The sequence below is a fragment of the Sylvia atricapilla genome, chromosome 3 (genome assembly GCF_009819655.1).
Source record: "Sylvia atricapilla isolate bSylAtr1 chromosome 3, bSylAtr1.pri, whole genome shotgun sequence".
NCBI classification, from domain to species: Eukaryota; Metazoa; Chordata; class Aves; order Passeriformes; family Sylviidae; genus Sylvia; species Sylvia atricapilla.
In genome coordinates this window covers 57,752,811-57,772,707 of record NC_089142.1, presented here as the reverse complement: position 1 = coordinate 57,772,707, position 19,897 = coordinate 57,752,811, and the positions used below count along the sequence as shown (strand labels likewise).

Here is a 19,897-nt window from a genome sequence, read left to right as displayed (position 1 = left end):
AGGATGTGTAGGGAGAGAGATTGCCTCTTTTTAGCACCTCATTGTTTAAATTGTCTAGAAAAGGAGAAGGAATGTGCTACTACTTCTGCAGTTGAAAATCTACCCCTTCCCACCATAACTTACTTTTACAGGACAAGTAGTGATGTTCACAAAGACTGGGAGCAGATCAGGCTCATCAGCTGAAGAGCATTATTTTAGGCATACTCTATTCCCCAACACAATTCCTTTTAATCCAAATACATTGAAATAATTTGTAATGATGGATAAAAGAATTAAAATTTACAGTAATATGTAACTCATTATTTACAGGCTGCAATTTGAATAAGAAAAGGCAATCAGAAGTAAATTCATTTTTCTGCAGAATTAGGGTGCCTAAATACAAACCTAAAAACAAAAGCAACAGAAACAATAGCAAGAACCATTCTCTCAGACCCGACAGTCAAAGCTTTTATACGGCATTGCATTTTCTTGATTATCTTTTCCTATCAACGTAGAGCTACAAAAACTTTGAGGATAAGATTATTAAACAAAAGCAAGAACTCACATGGTTCTACACATTATTTTTAGAGGCAAACAGGAAATGCACTTCCCTGTCAAAGGGTGAAAGGGGAGTTACTGGTTGAATACTTTGCACTCACCGTTCCTACCAGAGGGTAGATGAATCCAGCTCCAATGCTGGCTCGCACATCGCTAATTGGCAAAATGAAACCAGTGGGAACACCCTTCCTCTCAGGCTGATGGGAGAGGGATAGGTGAGTTTTTGCCATACAAATGGGAAGATTTCCAAATCCCTAACAGAAAAACGGAAAGAAAATAAAAGAAAAATGTTTTAAAAATTACAGTAAAGGCACATTATGTGGGTTTTTTGTTATCAGTATCTTAAAGAAACCTCTTGTACAGCAGTTCCCTGTGGGCTCTAATGAACTAGTTAGACACCAACTTGAGACCAGGATTCAGTCATAAATTTTCTAAGGATATGAATGTCTTCTTGAGGGTAAACACAGATGGTGGTCATGATACTTTCCTTTGTTTTTAAACAAGACAAAATCTGCATGAGGTGATGGCACCCCCTTCACTAATGCCAGTGCACTAGTTACTGAAAATGTGGGAGAAAATCAGGAGAAGTGCCTCAGCAGCTCCTCCCACCCATTATTTGTCTCCAAGTTATTGATTAATCTTGAGTCAGGCACCTTCCACTCTTCTATTCAATTCTTTGACAAACAGGGCCGGGAGGAGAGGCGGCATGTCAGGGAATTGTCTCTGCAGCCCAGTGCTGACAACTCCTTAGTGACACTGTGAAAATATTTCCTAATATATCAACATTTAGACTAAAAAATAGATTAGAGGATCACAGCAGGAAAAAATAAAGGGATGAATTATTTTGCTTCAAGTACACTAAGTTAAAAAAATCCAATTAATTCTCAGGAACTTTGCATTATAGGGAAGATGGCTGTCCATTTGTCTGACCAAGGACTTCTGCTTGTCTCACCAGGCTGCTGAAGTTTACTCAGGATTTTTTCCAGTAAAAAATACTGTTTCTATTTTCTAGCAGAAAGGTTCCAGGCACATTTATGTCCAGAAGCCATTCCACTACAAAAAATATATTCACCTCTCCACATGGTTTCAAAACTTTTCACACTGTAACATGCTGCCAACATGGTGGCTGATCTATTTCATGTTCTAGTATTCATAACTCCTTGAAAGTAATAGGAACAGAAAGAAATCAAAAGATTCTACAAATATTGGGACCTCAGTTATCAATGTGCATAGCTGTGCACAAGTCTTACTATGTTTGCAAATTCTTTTTTGCAGGTACAAATGAACACTCTTACACTAAAATTGGTTACATTTTCTAGCAGCTACTTTTGCAGATATCAGCTACTTTTGCCACTTTTGCAGTTGTCAGGTTTAAGAGAGTAACCCAAACTGCATACAAACTACGGTTTCATGGACAATCTCAGAAGTATTCTGAACACTGTTCATATCTCACAGGAGACTGCTTTCAAGGTTAAAACCATTCTGCTCTATCAAATCTAAACCAATCCACACTGACCTCCACAGTTTACTGCCAAGGGTAAGCTCATGGCTTTCAGCAAAGCTTGACTTTACACTCCAGTCTGAGAACATTTTATACCCTGAGTTTTCCCAGGACTTGCATCCAGCAGGCACCTGGCTGCATAATTCCCTGGCACTCTTACCTGCCGGGTGTAACGATCAACTTGAGACTGCGCAACAGGAGACAACTCTATGTCCTGAGCTCCATACACCTTCTGAGCAATGATCCTTATTTTTTCAGCAATAGGAAGCTGCAGAGACAAAGAAACAATATAAGGATCAACATTAGCCAAGAGAAACTAGGATCGTGTTTGCTGAGTGAGGTCTCTGAATCTCTTATTTGGATGCATCCTTGTTAAACAGGCTTGCTAAAGAAACAAAGTAAAGAGCACTGGTGATGGATATGATATGCAGCTACAGGTACATGAACTAATAGCTGTGATTTCAGCTACTCCATCACTTGAAAGCTGCAAAATTTGTGCATTACAGAGTAGACAACATGAGCTTACAATTGCCTGAGTGGGGCAATTACTGCCATCTAGTTATAATGATGAAGAGATAACCTACACTGCAATCTCCACTGGGAGAGTGGAGTTGACAGGGATCACTGGACAAAAAAGTTTCATTTCAGAATAAAGATCACCTATATGAGTGGACAAGGCAAGGCAGGAGGCAGCCAGGGAAGGTTGCCTTGAGAAGAGAGGAATTGTAGCAGAAAATTCCTGACCCATGATTGTGATTTTCTTTTATTATTACATTCTATCCTTTCTAACATGAATATTTTTAATTGTGGCTTTGATATTGTAAAGCACCTTGGACACTTAAAAAAAATTAAAGTATTCTAGAATTCATTTTGAAACCTCAAGTCACTAAGTCCAATCCCAGTCTCCAAGAGTATTCACATCATGTTATTCAGCTCAAACTGAACAAGTTCTGTTTTCACAGCTTCTCTTTGAAGGCAGAGGCAGACTCTCACCTTCAGTCTGTTAGAAAACCCTTAACAGATGTTCAAGAAACAGGTTTTTTTGTGGTCAGATCAGGCACTTACTTTTTGTGCCATCGTTTTTGTTTATTTTGAGTAAACAACTCTTTCCTATTTCCTCTTTCTCTTTCCTTTTGTTTTTAATGACCCAGGAGACAGCAACTGTGACTCCTCTGGCCTATTTTAGACAACCCATTCTCTGTCTTCTTTCAATAGAAACAGCATGATGGAGGAGGGATCTTACCAGGAGTTCAGCTAATTTCAGTGCTGACTATAGATGACCAGAGATGTGTGCAATATTAAAGAGAGCATCTCATCAGTAACTTGTAGCATATTTAATCAACAACACGTGGAGTAAGTGCTAAACAAAATCTAGAGAGATAAGCAGTAAGTGGTAAGTGGAAGAAGACTTGGTAATCTCAAGCAACACAAAAAGCACCAGAACACAAAACAGAAGTGTATCATTCTAGCAAAGGCAAGAAATTAATTAATTTGTGAATAATGAACTCTATCTGGTACATTTACAGGAAGTTCCACAGTTAACCACATTTTTGCAATGCCTGTCTGGAAGTAGCTCTTTTTCTGCAAAGATACATCAGTTGAACAGTTTGTGTCAGGCCGACCGTTTTTGTATTTATGACTGAATTTTAGAAAAATAAAAGGTTAATTTAATAAAGAATACTAGTAACAAAGGCATCACAAGAAAATAATCTCTTCAGACTTCCAAGTACCTTAAATGTAAGGCAGTTAAAACTGCTAAGGCTCAGATAAAATTACCCCTCAGATCTGAAATTTCAAAGACAGGTTTAAAGAAGCTTCACAAGACACTTTCTGGACATGCTCACTGTACAATTACTGCACCTTAATTGGGTGGAATAATGTCACATTCCCAACACCAAGCTTTTTACAGGAATCCAAGCAGTGCAAAAATATCTAATCAGAACTGGAGATAGCACATTGCAAATATCCTGGGTATAATTCCTGGCAGCAGTAAGCTGAATGGAATACTTAAGTGTCATGGACAGCCATCACGAGATGAAATTTGTCTCAGGGTGATTATTAAATACATTCATATCCATGGCAGTTTTCAACACAGTGGGAGAAATGCAAAACATGTCTGTTAATTTGCCTTTTGGGTGCTGTTTGCTTGCAGTGAAGGACTATCAACAATGGCAAATGGAAAGGCAAAAGGAATTCCATTCCCTGTTGTCAGCGGGCCAACATTGAAACTAACAGCTTTCTGCTTAAGCCTCAGTAAATTCATTGAGATGGAGATGGACATTTAGATTCAACTCACATTTGTGTCAAAACATTTCAAACTAATTTGACAGCAGTATAACTACTGCTCCTTCAGCCCCCTTCCAATGACCACAGACGTATTTTCCAAAAGAAACCCAGCAGGGCTCTGGATAACATCAGAGGAGAATGCTTTAATGACAGTGGTGGCACTCAGCTTCTCCTGGGGATATGTGCAGTGTGTTGCATGACTGAGTCTGAGCTGGACAGTCAAACCATATCCCTGTGGATTTATGGTTTGTGGTTTTTTCCTGGTTTTCCTTCCACTAGAATTTCAGACACTTTTTGGGTCACTACCCACGCCTCAAATTTTGCAAAAGCAACCTCAGAAGAATCACCACTGAGGAAGGAGTTGTGGGAGTGTGAACAGCAAAAAAAAGTGGTTTCCTGAGCCTGTCATGTTTTTGCCAGGCATGCACACACAAACAGGTGAGGCAATGTGTGCATGGTATCAGAGGAGAGTCTGAGTCTATTTATCTCAGCAGAGGCAAGATGAATTTGTCTGAGCCAAACTCAGACAGAAACCAGCAGGAAGGCACAGATGTGCTATGAGCATTAACATAGCCCATGCACATGCACCCTCTCAGATATGCTTCCTTCCTGAAGTTTCAGGAGTAGGGAAAGGAGTACACTACACCATGCTAAGGATCCAGCTGTTTCCTAGTATTTAGTAGGACTTTTAAGGCATTATCTATTTGGAATCACAGTGTAACAGGGCATTTCAAGCTAAAAAGTTTCCTGTGTTTCAGTTATCAAGTAATACTGCTGGGAAATTTCACTTTAATTAACAGAAATGTTTTCCAAAGTAAAAACACCTAGTGCTTTACACAAGAAATAGAAATTCATTTTGCTTGAAAGCGCCATAATGGTATTTACCAGAGAAGAAGCTCTACTAATTCAAGAGACATTTTACATAGCAGAAGCCTGGATGTTTACTTGTTTAGCTTCAGGTTTTCAACAAAACTGTTGATTATTCAGCACTTCACTATCAAAATAGTCTCACTGATGGGCAAAGACATCCACCATATGTAGCAGCAATGCTAATTCACATGAAGAAGTGGCCTGAAAAATCAGACTCTCTATTGCACAAGTAAATAAATCTTTAAGGGATTTTAAGCTGGATTTTTGCTCCAGCTGATACCAGATTTAACTAGGGAAAAAAATCATGTGAACTACCTGTTTGTGCCTTATGTACTTTGGTGAAATGTCTGCCAGCAGAAATTGCATATCTCAGATACTTTTAAAAAAAGAGTAACTTCACATCTGCTATAGTTTGGGAATGGTACTCTCCAGTTCAGTGTCCCCACCAAGACTCTCCAGGAATGGCTTGTCCCAGGAAGCAACTCCTTTTCCCCTGCCCCAGGATGTGACATGGTATAGAATAACCTCCTGGCCGTGCCCCCTTCCAACTGCTGCAAAAAATTATCCATCTGGGCCAAAAGCAGGACAGCATCTCTCACTTCTTTTGTCTAAGGATTTTTTACAATGCCCTTAGGAATTTCCTGAACCCGTTGTTCATTCCCACTAGTGAAGTCCAGTGCTGCACCCTTAGCTGTGCTGATGTAACCATTTGTAGGCCAGCACCAGAAGAGTCTTAAAGAAGGGAGGATGAAAGGTCTCATCTGAATGGGGAGTGTTGATGCACCCCTATCAACAGCAACTGGATTCCACAGCACCCCTGCCACCCTGGACAGCTAGGGTGAGAAGGAAAGTTGTAAAATGTCCGGGGTGTCAAAAGCATAAAAGATTAATGATAAATATAAAGCTATCCTTCTTCTCAGTTCCCTTATGTAAAGTTGGGACTGTTGCACAAGTAAGTACGTTTAGGTAAAGATTAGGAGACAGATAGACAATAGACACTATGGATTTGGATAAAACCTGACTTTTATAGATCTGCAACTATATATTAGTACTTCTGCTGAAGGAATTGTGGCAACTTCGGAGAATTCACTCCAAATTCAATGTTAGCTTCCTGAGAAAACGGTGACATAAAATAAATACTTAATGTAAGTTTACACTGAATATGAGAAGATGCTACAGGGCCACACAATACAAATATCTGCTGACAACTCATTAGGGTTCTCTCAGAAACAACCAATCTTGCCACTCCTGCCAGAGAGAATGTTCACTTCTGAAATCTCACACATTTAGAGCTACCAAAGCCATATGCTGCTTCTGGGGCAAGCACAAACACTTGGCGCTTGCTGAAGGTGCCAAGCACCCACACCATAAATAGGATTATCTCCTAGGCTAAAGCATAACAAGTGCTAAAGCACAAACTGCTTTCACAAAAACAGTATCTGTGTACTGTACATTTCATTACTTGACAGAGAATGACTAAACCACGAAATCAGCACTGATAAAGGTGAGAGCCTGTCATTCCCAAGATTGTATTGATTATCTAAACTGAATCATACCAGTGTTATCATCCAGCCATACTGCCACTTCCAGTCCAACTCACTTACAAGACATGATATTAGTGCCAAGTGGTGCTGTTTATTACACAATCTTCTTTCTTCCCTTAGTCTCTACAGCAATGTTTTCACGAAAATGAAATTTAATAGTGCTTAATTTCTGCTAACCTTTTCTCACATTTCCTTCACTCTTGATCTCTTCCTTCACTTCTAATAGCTGACTTATCTTTTTTTCATGTAGGTCTTGATAAGGACTTCCATGGACAGCAGACCAGCTCCCATAGATCCTCCTTTCATCCTTGTTTCCTCTGCTGCTCACAGTTACCCATGTGCCAGTGCAACTGAGGCAGCACCGCTGTTTGTGCAGCTGCACATACCAGAGAAAGTCATCCAGGCTAAAATGTATCCCAGGGAAGAAAACCCTATTACAACCCGTATCAGTTCACACATCCACCTTATCAAAAAGGCAAAGCCCATCCGAAGCAGGAAGAATTGCTCAAACTGTTCAAATCTGAGCACTGAAATGTATCAGCAGAAAAAGCGAGTTGGGCAGGGACACACACCTTGGCTGCGATTCCTGAAATCAGTCTCACTGCCAAAAGTCAGTATTAAGTGAAACAAAGCATGCATATTACCAGGAATCTAGTCTGAGATTATGCTCAAGATTTTCGTCTTTTGCATCCTAATTTGGACATCTGACTTTTTAAGCTCTTCAGCTACTGGAGAAAGGAGAAAGGAATCAATCTTCTGAACTCCACACAGCCAATCCCTGAGACTGCTGAAAACAACCCCTGTTCCCTTCCTCCTTAATTTCTTCTGCTTTTAAACATCCTCCTGACTTCCTCACCAACAGTACACATCTCTGCAAAGCCAGAGACAACAGCAGTAAGCCCCTAGTCATACTACACTTCACTAGATTGCAGCTAAGTCCCACTTCTAAGAGAAGCTCTCATATTATCTAGTTTAAATTGAGTACTGTAAGCGAATGCTAATCAGTGCAACAGTGTCTGACAGTATCCTTTCACAGTCATACAACATGAATACTTAAACTACATTGTTCTCCAAGAAAACTATGATTGTTGAAAAAATGTGCATTTAACCAGAGAATATAGAAAAGCACTATTCACTTGTAACTTACACATTTAATATTTCAAGTACTTTAAACATTCACTTTAGTCTCAATACCTATTTTAAATTATGGCATCGCCAGTTTAATTATAAGATGACAACCTCTGGGCTTACTGTTACTAAGCTGTTTGTGTTTTAGCAGAAATTCTTGATATAATTCAAAATTCAAGGCAGTGGCACTTTTTTTTTTAAACTTACACATCCACTGAAAGCAATAAAGAAGAATCGCTGGTTGGCTAAGTGAAACAGTGTGCAGACATCACTCATTCCTCTTCTTGGGAAGGCTGCCAAATGAAAACATGATGGGAGTATGGCTGAAGGTGCTGTGTGGGGTGACAGAGTGCAGTGCTAAAACAATAGCTGACTCTGCACATTTGAACTCCTACTTTTGGCTTTTCCCTTGGATAAAATAAAAATGCATTTATTAAAGTATCTGTGTATTCTGGTTCCAGAAGATCTGTGGCTGACAAAAGGATTTCCAAGTCCTTAGCACTCCTCTTCCTTTGCTGGCACAGAACAAGAGTTTGTTTTTTAATTTGTGGAAAAGCATTTTCAGTCAAGCTAAACAGTTTGTGAATCAACACCTAAGCCTGCGGCTTTAGAGATTTATTTTCCATTTCCCCAACTTTGAAACCTCAGCTGTGGGTAAAAAAATTGTTCTATGCAAAGAATAGGGAAATAATGAAAGCAAACATAAAAGAACAGTGCCGTCAAGAGCCTACATCCACAAATAAAGAGATGGAGTGGCAGAAAGATAGCTTCCAACCCTAGAACACCCAATTCAGTGAAACAAGTGTCCAGACTCCACAGAAATCTCTTTGATGGGAATGGGAGGAGTGGGTGGTAGTGCCCTATGGAATTCCTCTTTAATGGGGCTTCACTGCTAGATGTCTTATTGGCAGTAGAGGGGAGGGGGGAAATATTTTAAAGCCCAGCATATGCTGCAGGGCAGCACAGCCTCCAGGATGAGAAATGATCGCCATCAATTACTAGGAAAAGTTTCAGTAAGGACCATACATAATTACATTTATTCCCACCCCAGCAGTACTTAAGGATTTCCCATTAGGTCCGCACATGACTGAGCTCCATGCTGTATGAAGAACAATACAGAAGCTATTTGCTTCCTAGGCAAATAAGCAGAGGTATGCTGGGCTGGTGTGACAGCAGACACACGATGGATGGCTTTCATGGTATTTGTGATGGCTTAGTGACTTCATGGTATTTGTGGAGGAAACAGAAAATACCCCTGGCACCCCCCACACCTCCCATTCCATCACTGGGATTGAAAAGATGAGTAGTTGGCGAACTGTAAGAAACACCCTGCCTTGGGACATTCCCTTGGAGGTTGGCATCCTCAAACCCAGACTCCATAAGCCCTTCTTGACTGTGCTTTCCTCTTCAAGCTGCTCCTCCTCTCCCAGGAGCTTTCTCCTCCACTGCTGGCTCTTCCTCCTTTGTTACCCACAGCTCATTCTTGCTTTGGGAGACCACGGATGGAAGAGAAAATAATGTACAGAGGACTGCTGCTGGCAGAGTTTTCTCTGTTTCCATGCTACTCTTAGACCCCTCTGAGTGACCCATTGTCCGTGACAGCTGAAGCGAAAACTGGAGGGAAGGAGATAAGTGACAGCCCACACCATACTGCCACAGCAAAACAGAGGCAGGGGCAGACAAAACTCTAGACTCAGATGCTCCAGATTTGCCCAAACTATTATTATGGTCCCAGCAGGGGATGAAAAATACCAGGGCTGAGGCTGCTAACTGCTTGAATGCCTCTCTGAGAAATGCTACTACTCAACCTTGCTCCCAGTGGATGGTCCCAAGCTGAGAAAGCTCTCCACTGCTCTGCAGGCTGGTCAGACAATGCACTGCACTCTGCCAAAGTATTTGTGCAATCAACTTCCACTGTATAACCTGGAAATATTTTCATTTGTCATGACATTACCTAAAGGCATAGCATTGTCAAAAAAAGGTGTCATCTGACAAACTTGGAAGGCTTCTCTTCCCTCCCATTTGTGACCTTTACAGTCTTCAATTTAGTTTTCCAGGGCAGCATAAATCCAGCGATTTAAGACTTTTCAATAATATTTGTCAGGTTACCATGTCATTCTTTTAAGGGGACAGTGCTAACTGACTGACCAGCCAGATATGCTGATCCTGCCTCATGCCAAATGCCTATCCTTCTCCTTTCTTCTATCTCCTGAGTGCCCACTCCACTCCAGCTGTTTGCAGGAAGAGGCAATCTATCTCTTAAAAACCTAATGCCTGCCTTCTTTAGACCTAAGCTTCCTGCCCCAGGTTGAGGAGGGCTGCCCTAAGTCAAGTTCACCACAGCAGAAGAGAGGAGACCAGGATAGTGAAGGCAGGTCACTCAACAGGCGTGCATTAGTGAGGAATACATCTTCCTGCTTTCTCCTGATCAAGAACAGGCACTGAAGCCAGAGAAATTCAGGAATGGGATGCGTTTCCATCCTCTCCTTTCCTCCCCCTAGTTATCTAAACTTACTTTTAATGGTTCAGTCAACTTTATTTTGAGTAATAGCTTTCTGCTACAACTTAAAGAGTCATACTTCAAGAAAACTGAGCCCAGAAGGGAAGTCAACAGTGATAAGAGGATTGATATTTTGATATTTTCCATATGTAGCAACAATATATATTAAAATAAACTGCCACAGATGATTTCACAAGGAGTTCAGGAGGCCGTTTTTAAACAAACCCATCCTTCAAACACTGAAGAGAAACACTCTACAAGAAACCAACACAACAGTAACTTAATAGAGGTTATTGTGCACAGGGGGCAAAAATCCATACTAAAACCACACGATAGCATAGTATTTACTTCAATTACTGCCAATAATATTTTAAGCTATGTTATAAACTCTGAAGTCCATGATATGAAAACTCATCCTTGCTCCTTAACTACCCCCCTGACCTCTGCAATTCCTGATAGTATAAGCATTTTGGGGTACACTCTTAGCTGTTTCTGTCCTTTTCTTACACTTTTACAGTGGCAATGGTGTAGTATTTACTTGTCATAGGTCACGTCTTGTATTTGATCCATGAAATGACTGCCACACATACACACTCCCAAAACCTTGTATGAGCTATTTTGTCCTCATTTGAACCCCCCCAAAATATTTGTTCATCTTGTACCAAATGCCAAACAAACCCTTGCTATAATCAAGACTAAAAAAAAAAAAAGTCTAACTACAAGCAGCAGCCTCTAGGATAAAAAAAAATATTGCCTGCTTAAAGAAATAAATAAAGAGAACCCAAAAAGCCATCTAAAAGTGGGACTGTAGAAGAATGTATCATGGAATGACACCCAAGAAGTTTAAAGAGACCAAATTAGATGCTTCAAGGAATAAAATTAGCACAGTCTTCTAATTAGACTAGCTTGCTATGATACTGAACAGAAGCAGAGCCTGAGTCCTGAACTGACACAACTGTGTTGTGCGTCCAAGGCCTAAAACTGCTCATTTGGCACATGCTCAGGTATCCCTGGACAAGATGCTATAAATGTATAAACATACCTCAGAAAAAAACAGCTGATTCCCAACTTTTAACCAGCATTTGACAGATCTAGAAAATACTTTCTTCTAGTGTTCTTCTCACACTATACACCTTTGTAAACATCCTTCAAGGAAGCTTTTGTTTTCAAAGATATATTTGGAAATCACATAAAGCACTACAGAGATGAATGCACTTGGAAAAAAAAATTTGGGAAAAAGAGCCCACTTGACCTGGGCTATTCTCTAATTACATGTCTGACTGCACACTAATAATACAGTTTTCTGTAAAGTTTGTTCTAACTAGAAAGAAAGGATGTAAACCAGTTTTACACATAAGGGTTTGAAGCTTTTTTTTAAAATACCCTAGGTGATGCTTTCTAACAAAAGATCAAAATATCGAATGAACCTGTTACAGCTACAGTGGTCTGTGCTGCTGGAAAATTTTCTAATTACAGAAAAATAATTAGAAGTTTCTAATTCTGGAAGTAAATTCTGATGAAGTTTTCTGACAGGAAAACAAGGTGTACAGACATCAAAGGATTAAATGGAGACATGGAGTAAAGGGAAGAGTAGAGCAATCTCATGAGGACAGACATATATGAGTGAAGTGGTAGTGGTTTTAAGCAGAGTATTTCCCCTCTTTGACCTTTCAAAAGGGAAAGAAAACAGAAAAAAAAAACCCCAACCACAGCAAATTGTGTGAACCTTGAGGCAACCAGGACTTAATATTATTCAAGTAACTGGACAAATCTGACAATCAGGTAATGGATGGAACTATGTCCTTTTACTAACACCCCCATCAGGTACAATGAGGGGGGAAATAATCTGTCTGAATCCCATTTTACTGCTTCTTATCTTCCTTAAATTTCTTAATTTTACCCTTTATGAACAGCAGAAACCACATCTCAAAACAACAAAAAAATCAGGGCAGGCTTATTTGGGAGAGGTGGCTTTTCTCCACTTCTCTGTGAGCCTAGTAACCAATTGACCTACATACTGTAAAAGTGACAGCATTGCTGTTTCACTCTCCTACTTCCAGCTGCTTCATCCCCATCCTTTCCACAGTAAGGATGAAACAGAAGCCTGAACTTTACGCTTTACTGTTTTTGTTGGCCTGAATGTACTTTTTTTACAGTATTTAAAAATCTTTATATGTTTTTATAAAATCCCTTCAATGTATTTTTGAGGCTTACAATACTTGTGCGAAGTTATGGGATACCAAGTTTGGGTAAAGATGTGATTCATTCCCTTTGTGCTTAAGATCATGCTGCTTATGCAACACAGCATGGAATGATGTGTCTGGGAAAGACATTAAAGTGGAAATCAATCTGATTTTCTTTAAAGGCAGAGTCCACCCCTACCAATCCTCTTTACTCACTCATATCACCAGATTGTAAGTTACACAGTGTATAGTAACATCAGAGATTAAGTATGAGCCTTGTGAAAGGCTAATGTGCTATTAGCACAAGTGTCCAGTGGGGAAAACTATTACATGTGTTTCTCAAAGAATTTTTTCCCCCATTTTTATTACACAAGCCCCATAAGATGATAGCCTCAGTTTTCAGAGCATCTCAGTTCGAGACAAACTTAGAAAGGCTTATACATTGGCTTTTTTCGGCTGTAAAATTGTTGCATGGGCAAAATGCCTTGAATACATGCTGCAGCACTAATATTCCCAACATATTTCCATCTATACTGTGAGGGCAGGGGTTAGTACTGATATAGGTTGGCTGGATTACTGACATTTCGTAAAACAGCAGGGGAGGTGGAAAGAAAAAATAAAATAGGTGCAACAGATAACAGATACAAGGTGCATGTCGAGGAGAAGAAAGAACAAAGATGACCATAGGCTCTATCTACCTCAGGCTGAACTTTTTTCTGGAGAGAAGAATCAAAACAGGAACTTCCAGCCATTTAAAAGAATGAAGCTGAGGTTCTATTGTAAAAAAAATGCATTTGAACATTTTCTAAAGAAACTTAAGTATCATGGGCACAGGATCTGAAACTTGACAAGGGCTTCCTTGGAGCCAGAGACGTCTGTTTGGCGGTTCAGACTTAAACCCACCCACATCTGGATAGCCAGGAAAGCCCCAAGAAACCATTTGTTCAACCTTCTTGGCAATATGTCCCTCCAAAAGTTCTGTCAGCACAGTGCTACCCCAACACCCCCAGTGCTCTCAGAGGTCCAAGCTCATCTTGACACCTCACAATGCTGTGATGTTACCTTGCAGACAACTACAATAACATTCCCCAAGGCATGGAAAAAAGAGTCACTAACTCTGGCAGACACAGGATTGAAACTTGGACCATACTATGCTTTTTTAGGTCATCTAAGGGCCAAGCAAATTAGTCCCGAAGCCCCAGCAAGGATCAGAGCAACAATGATAGGTGGAGGAACCCTCTGTAATGTAATCACTGGAAAAACCTTATCAGTGAAAATTAGATCACACTGAATTATCTGTTTCCTATGACAATCCAAGGGGAAGATGAGACCATAGTCCTTGGTGTGAAATGCATCAAGGTGGGTCAACGGGGAAACTCTTTGATCAGCAAACTTTGCAAATGAAAGGAAGTGATTTCGTACAGCAGCACAGGACTTTACGGGATGTATGGAAAAGCAGATTTGGAGACTGTGTGAACCTTATGATGGAATTTTCAAGGAGTGGGAATGCGTAAAGATTGTTTAGTGAAAAGAGCAAAGATAGGAAAAGTGAGTAATCAAGGTGGATTGAAAAGGAACAAACATGGGAAGTAAATGAGAGAATAGAGAAGGAAGGAGTGAGTGTGTAAAGGTGTCTGGCCAGTAGTCTAACTGAGCTAAGTGTTTGAGGGCCTCTCTGCTGTTATTACATCTGGTTTCTCACTGCCTTTTGTGTGGGTGTGCTCTCTACTCTAAGTATGTACTATGAGGACAGAGAGCTCGAGGAAAGGGCTGTGTCCAGCAGCTGTGGTGAGCTGCAAACCTCAGGGGCTTGTGGACTCTGGTGCCATCAGCTGGTGCAAGACAGAAGCCCTGGGGGCTGCTCCTGAATAGGCTGAGGACCTGGAGGCAGCAGCAGTCACCCATGTATTGTGTGCACCACATTGTACTGGCAGACTCCAATCTGATCATCAGGAGAGAAGGAACAGAAGCTGTGCTCTTTGTGTTCACCTGACAGCTGCACTGTGTGGGTGGGCACAGATAAGGGCAGTGCTTCCTCTCTGTGTTGACCTGGCTGGGCTGGGCAGACGTGTGGGATGAGCATGGATGTGCTACCTGTCACATCCTTCTCATACTGACAGTGAACGCTTCAGGAAGCCACAACTTGGTGCAATACCTGTGATTGTGAGACAGCAACTACATCTCCTTTTATCCACCTGAGAGGACGAGTACTATGACTGTGAGATCTTTGGAGAAGTCTCCCAAAATAACTGGTGAGTGTTCCATCTGCATTCACACTTTATGTTGAACAAGAAAGTATCAGCTGTATCGTTTGATGCAAAAAATAACAATCATTACCATCGAGTTTCTTGCTCCCTGATTAGACAAGCCACAGATTGCTTGTTCTCTCCAGCTTTTATGATTTTAAACCAAGGCAAATTCCTTTCCAAGTATTTTAGATAACTTTGTTTCAACGTTCTCAATGTTCCTCTTGTTTTTTTTTTTTTAACTCTGATGCAGAATGCATTCATTAAAAAGAAAAAAAGAGTAAAATAATCTTACCTCCAAGCTGTAGAGATATTTGAAGCTGTTTTTTTGATTGGCTGCTTTTTCCACAGCTTGAGCTAATTTTACTGCTCCTCTACCACCAGCCGACCAGTGATTGCAAGGTACAGCATCAAATGCTCCAGACTCCTTTGCAATCTTACACACCAGATCAACCTCAGCTGGAGAGTCAGTTCTGCCAACAAAACAGTCCCATCTCATTATTTTGTTTAATTAGTTCTCTTTCGCAACATTATACACTTAGCCTTATTTTACCATCAGAAATGGTAAAGCAGGTACATATAGAAATTGTGCCACACATATAATGCGTTTATATACAACACATTTATGTATTTACATGTTTCAAGAAAATTTTGCAATTGTTATAGCTAATTAACATGGAAGATTATCAGCTCCATAAAAGCATATACTTTTTTTTGGTTGGTTTTAAAACCTGAAAAACAAGCTAAGAACTCGAATATCTTTATATTCATGATGAAAAAAGGAAACTCTTTAATAGTTTCTTTGTTCATGCCAAATTGAATAATTTAAAAAGCAAGAAAAGTGAGGAATTTGAACTGTGTAGTTACAAGAGAAATGAAAGAACAGACTTACTTGAAGACATTTAGAGCAACCACAACAGGAACTCCAAAGAGCTGGGTAATTTGAATCTGTTTCTGTAGATTACAGCAGCCATCAGCTACCAGCTGGAGGTTCTGTGCAATTAAATAAAAATTAATGGAAATAGTAAGATACATAAAATCTTCTCCAGCCAAAGAATTTTCCATAAATTTTAGTGAACATGATCATGACAGTTGCAAGCAAGTGAAATTCTTCCAGATGAAAGTATTCTGGCACTTATTAATTCTCATTCCAATTAATAAGCATCAGACATATTTAAGTAACTAACCGGTGTCCAAAATTTGTACATGAACATATTGCTCTTTTCTGAGACACAGGAAGACGGTGCAGCTGATGACTGGTTACTTGTCATGATTGTGAAAGGGATCTTAGTCTGCTATTTGCAAAGTTTATAAATGGACTGCAGTAGTGGGGTGGGGTTTGACATACACATGTGTTAGATGCAGAGTTCATATATACACATACATAACCACATAAAAGCACATTACTGGATTTCCTTATTTACTCTTCTACATCACACTTTGTAGGCATTGTCTTAGTTGTAACAAAGCACGTATCCTTAGCCTCATGTAAGCAGAAGACCAGAATTTGTCTGGAGTGAAGTGACAAAGAAAACAAAACGGCAGAATTTACTCTGTTTGAAGAGTGACATCCCATCTCAAGTGTGAAGCATGAACATACTAAACTTGTTGTTTAATGAACAAGTTATGCTATTATTAATTTCAGGGATAGTCCTTGACCCCCTACACTACTCTGCTCTTGTCCTTCTACATACAGGAATTTATATGTTGATCAGTCTGAAAACTTAGTGGTCCTGGAAAAACTATTGAAAAAAGGTTCTTTTTCAGCTATTTCAGCCCCTTATTACAATCCATCATGCAGTCACACACATCATGCACCTAAGAGGTGTATGTCACACACAAGGGGCTGAGAGAAGATGAGGTGGTTTTATGTTGGCAATGCCTGTTAGAGATGTTCACTGAATGTCAGCCTTAGTCAAACCTGAGGCTGCACACTGTCCAGGCCAGAGCAAGGAGAAGTTCTGATCCTCTGTACACCACATTATTTTTTTCCTTTAAATAAAAACCTCTTTAAAGTTTTATAATAGTTCCTCTTACCTCTTCTGTGTATTCTTTCTTCAACGGGGCACCAGCAGTGACCTGGGATCAGGTAATAATAAACAGTCAAAGTCATCACAGGTTGATACTTGTCGTAACCCTAAAGAGTCTGAAATACAATTTTGCTTGCTTTCTGCACTGCCAGTTAACCCATACCAGTGCACACAGCATCACAGCCTGACTGCAGCTTGTGTTCTATTCCAAGGTACACCAGCACACAAACAATAGCAACACTTTCTATTGTATTTGGGTAGCAAGACACAGGTAGTGTGTCTCAGCAATTAGTTCCAAAGGACTACTAGGGAAGGGAGCTGGATCTCATTCTACATGTTGTTACAGCACACCAGCAGTGCAAAGACAATAGGCAGCAACTTCCAACAGCTGAAGAAATAACAGCAACACAGAAGAACATCATCTTTGATTACTGCCCATGGTAAGGAACAGCATGCAAGTAATTTGTTGGAAAGCACAAAGGTATAAATGCAAAAGTGCATCACGAGGGTACTGGGGTACTGCACTGAGTCTCCAAGGACCACACAACAACAATCCCAGGCAGCAGACTTACTCACTTTTGTCTCTAGCATTAGTCCTTTTTACAGTTAATCTCCCAGTAAAAGTATCTGGTACTCTACATGCCTCAGTGATGAATGCATCACATTTATAAACAAATGAAACCTTTAAACTTCTAAGGACACAAGTGAGACAGAAATAGAGACAGTTATTAAGACATATTTAAGTCCTATTTTTGCTAGATTGAATGATAACACATGTGAAAACATACTTGCCTTGATAGGGACAGAGAAATGTCATTCAAAATAAAGTAAACATGCATTAGAAGTGTACTAAAATGATAAGAAATTTTATCATTATATCGACCTGAAAGACTGAAGAAGGGTAGCTCAGCTTTAACTCTTAAAGAAGATTAGCTGTAAGAGAAACCATGCATTCTAAAATTTTGTGGCTGTGGAAACAGCTCTGGTATTTTCACCCAGTGTGACTGTTTCCCTGGCAGCATCACTCTCCAGCATGCTGCTAGGCAGATGAAAGTGTTCCTAGGAGTTAACTGTCTGTCTGCTTGGCTAGCAGAGCCTGATCTGATTGCACGTTCGGGGAGCATTTCTACAATCAGTAATCTGCAAAATCTCTTTGTGGCTTAGACAGCAAAAAATGATACGGTGGTGGACTCTTGGTACACCAGGAAAACGCTTGCAAAATTTCATCAGTTACTTCAGCGTCCCCCAGGGAACTAATCTGAGCAAAGTAAAAGGACATAGTATGTACCCATTACTGAAGTGAAAGAAATCTCAAAACCTTCAATAACAATGTTCTCTACTTCCACTCACATACTGCAACTTGAACTCGTCTCATACCTCCTCAGCTGTCAAATTTCCCAGCCTGTGACAACTTCAGTGCACTTACAAATGCTATTTCAAAAGGCAGGGGAAAAAATAGATATATCTATCTCTTACCTATATCTATCTCTTATCTAAATCTTATCTCTTTTTTTTTAATGCAACAAACTTCTCTTGCTCTGCAAGATGTAGTACTTCTTCAGAGCTCTTTCACCCCTCTTGTTTCATTTGTGGCCTAACTTTAGAGATAGCATTAACTTTAATGATAACATCTATACAATGAGTTATCTCAGAAGGGTTATCTAAATACTGCCTCAAATATTTCTTAAATCAAGGTATTTTACTTATTTCAAATATTAGCAACAATTTGACTTTTCCAAGAAAGGTGCAAAAACTTACATTTGGCCCACCTCCATGCATCTTCAAAGCCCTCACTGTAGCAACAAGTACAACCACACTGGGAACCAAGCCAGACGCTCTGCATTTGATGTTGAAGAATTTCTCCATCCCAATATCAGCACCAAAGCCAGCTTCAGTTACTGTTAAACATTAAAAAAACAAAACAAAACCACACATTAAACATGCTTTTGGTTAAACACTGGGGGATATTTCTACTTCAGCATACAGTGCACTTAAATACACACCAGCACTCAGTTTTGAATGAACTTTTAAATAGAGGTCTATTTACATTACTGAGTCTGATTAAAAACCTATTCCCAACTCAGAAATAAATTCTCTTAGTCTTATATGTACAATATGCCATCAAAGGTAGTCACATGGGGGGGCAAAAACCAAGCAATCTAAATTAGTTTGAACCAAAATATTTAAAAAAATACCTAAGCCTCTAAAAATCACTGTTTCTGTGCAATTATGTATAAAATGATTGCAAATTCTCAGATATAAGTCTTCCCTATATTATTCCTCCCCCTTTGATTTCACTGAAGATATGCTTTCATCACAATTTATGGACCTAAATTCTCCTACGTTTGCAGAATTTCTGGTGATCTCTTGCTTTTGTGGAGAGGTTGTTTAGTTATAAACACAAAGCAGCAGTCACAGTTACATCTCAGTGTTGAATATGCTGTTAAATAACAAATTTAATAATGGGATTTTGTACCAAAGAAGTCACACATGAATGTAACATGACTCAAGAGAGAAAAATCTGTGCAGAATTAGGATACACTTGGCAAAGTATGTTTAGGGGAGCTACAAATAAAAAGAAGATAATCTGCATTAAATGATGCCAGTCTCTTCAGAGCGAATTTGTTCTGATTTGTCAAACAGAATATATTTTGATTGCTTCTTTCAAAATCCAAGTAATTTCTTTATATTAGACAAAGACAAGCACACAGCAAATAAAAAAAAAATAAGATATTAAATCTCCTGCTGGTTGAAAATTTACTGATGCAACGATTTCCCACCAGAACACGTTAAAGAGCTGGGCTCAATGCACACCTCTCAAAGATGTGAAGGGACTCTCAGGCAGACAAGTCAGGGCAGGAAAACAGCTTGCTCCAGAGGCTTCTAGACCTGACTCCAAGCAGGGCTGGTAATGTGTTCTCACAGCCCAAATCAACTTGTAAAAACTCATAAATTCCCTTCTCTTTTCCTCTTGCCAGCAGTTTTGTCTCTCATACTTAGGAGAGGAAGAGACCACAAATGGCTGATTGAACATTTCAGAATTGGCAACCTTCAGCAGGGTCGAGGAGGAGG

The 19,897-nt window shown here is 39.8% G+C and overlaps 1 protein-coding gene across 2 annotated transcripts in view; it reads right to left on the bottom strand.

Annotated features, from left to right (window-relative positions):
* Positions 1-19,897, bottom strand: part of MTHFD1L (methylenetetrahydrofolate dehydrogenase (NADP+ dependent) 1 like) — a 145,750-nt gene that overhangs the window by 47,801 nt on the left and 78,052 nt on the right. For both annotated transcript variants that reach the window (XM_066315473.1, XM_066315474.1), the window contains exons 21-26: positions 18,584-18,723; positions 16,833-16,874; positions 15,688-15,788; positions 15,091-15,268; positions 2,199-2,306; positions 639-791 (exon numbers count right to left, since the gene is read on the bottom strand). In XM_066315473.1, coding sequence (XP_066171570.1) covers positions 639-791; positions 2,199-2,306; positions 15,091-15,268; positions 15,688-15,788; positions 16,833-16,874; positions 18,584-18,723 — 722 coding nt within the window. The remainder of the gene's footprint in view (positions 1-638; positions 792-2,198; positions 2,307-15,090; positions 15,269-15,687; positions 15,789-16,832; positions 16,875-18,583; positions 18,724-19,897) is intronic.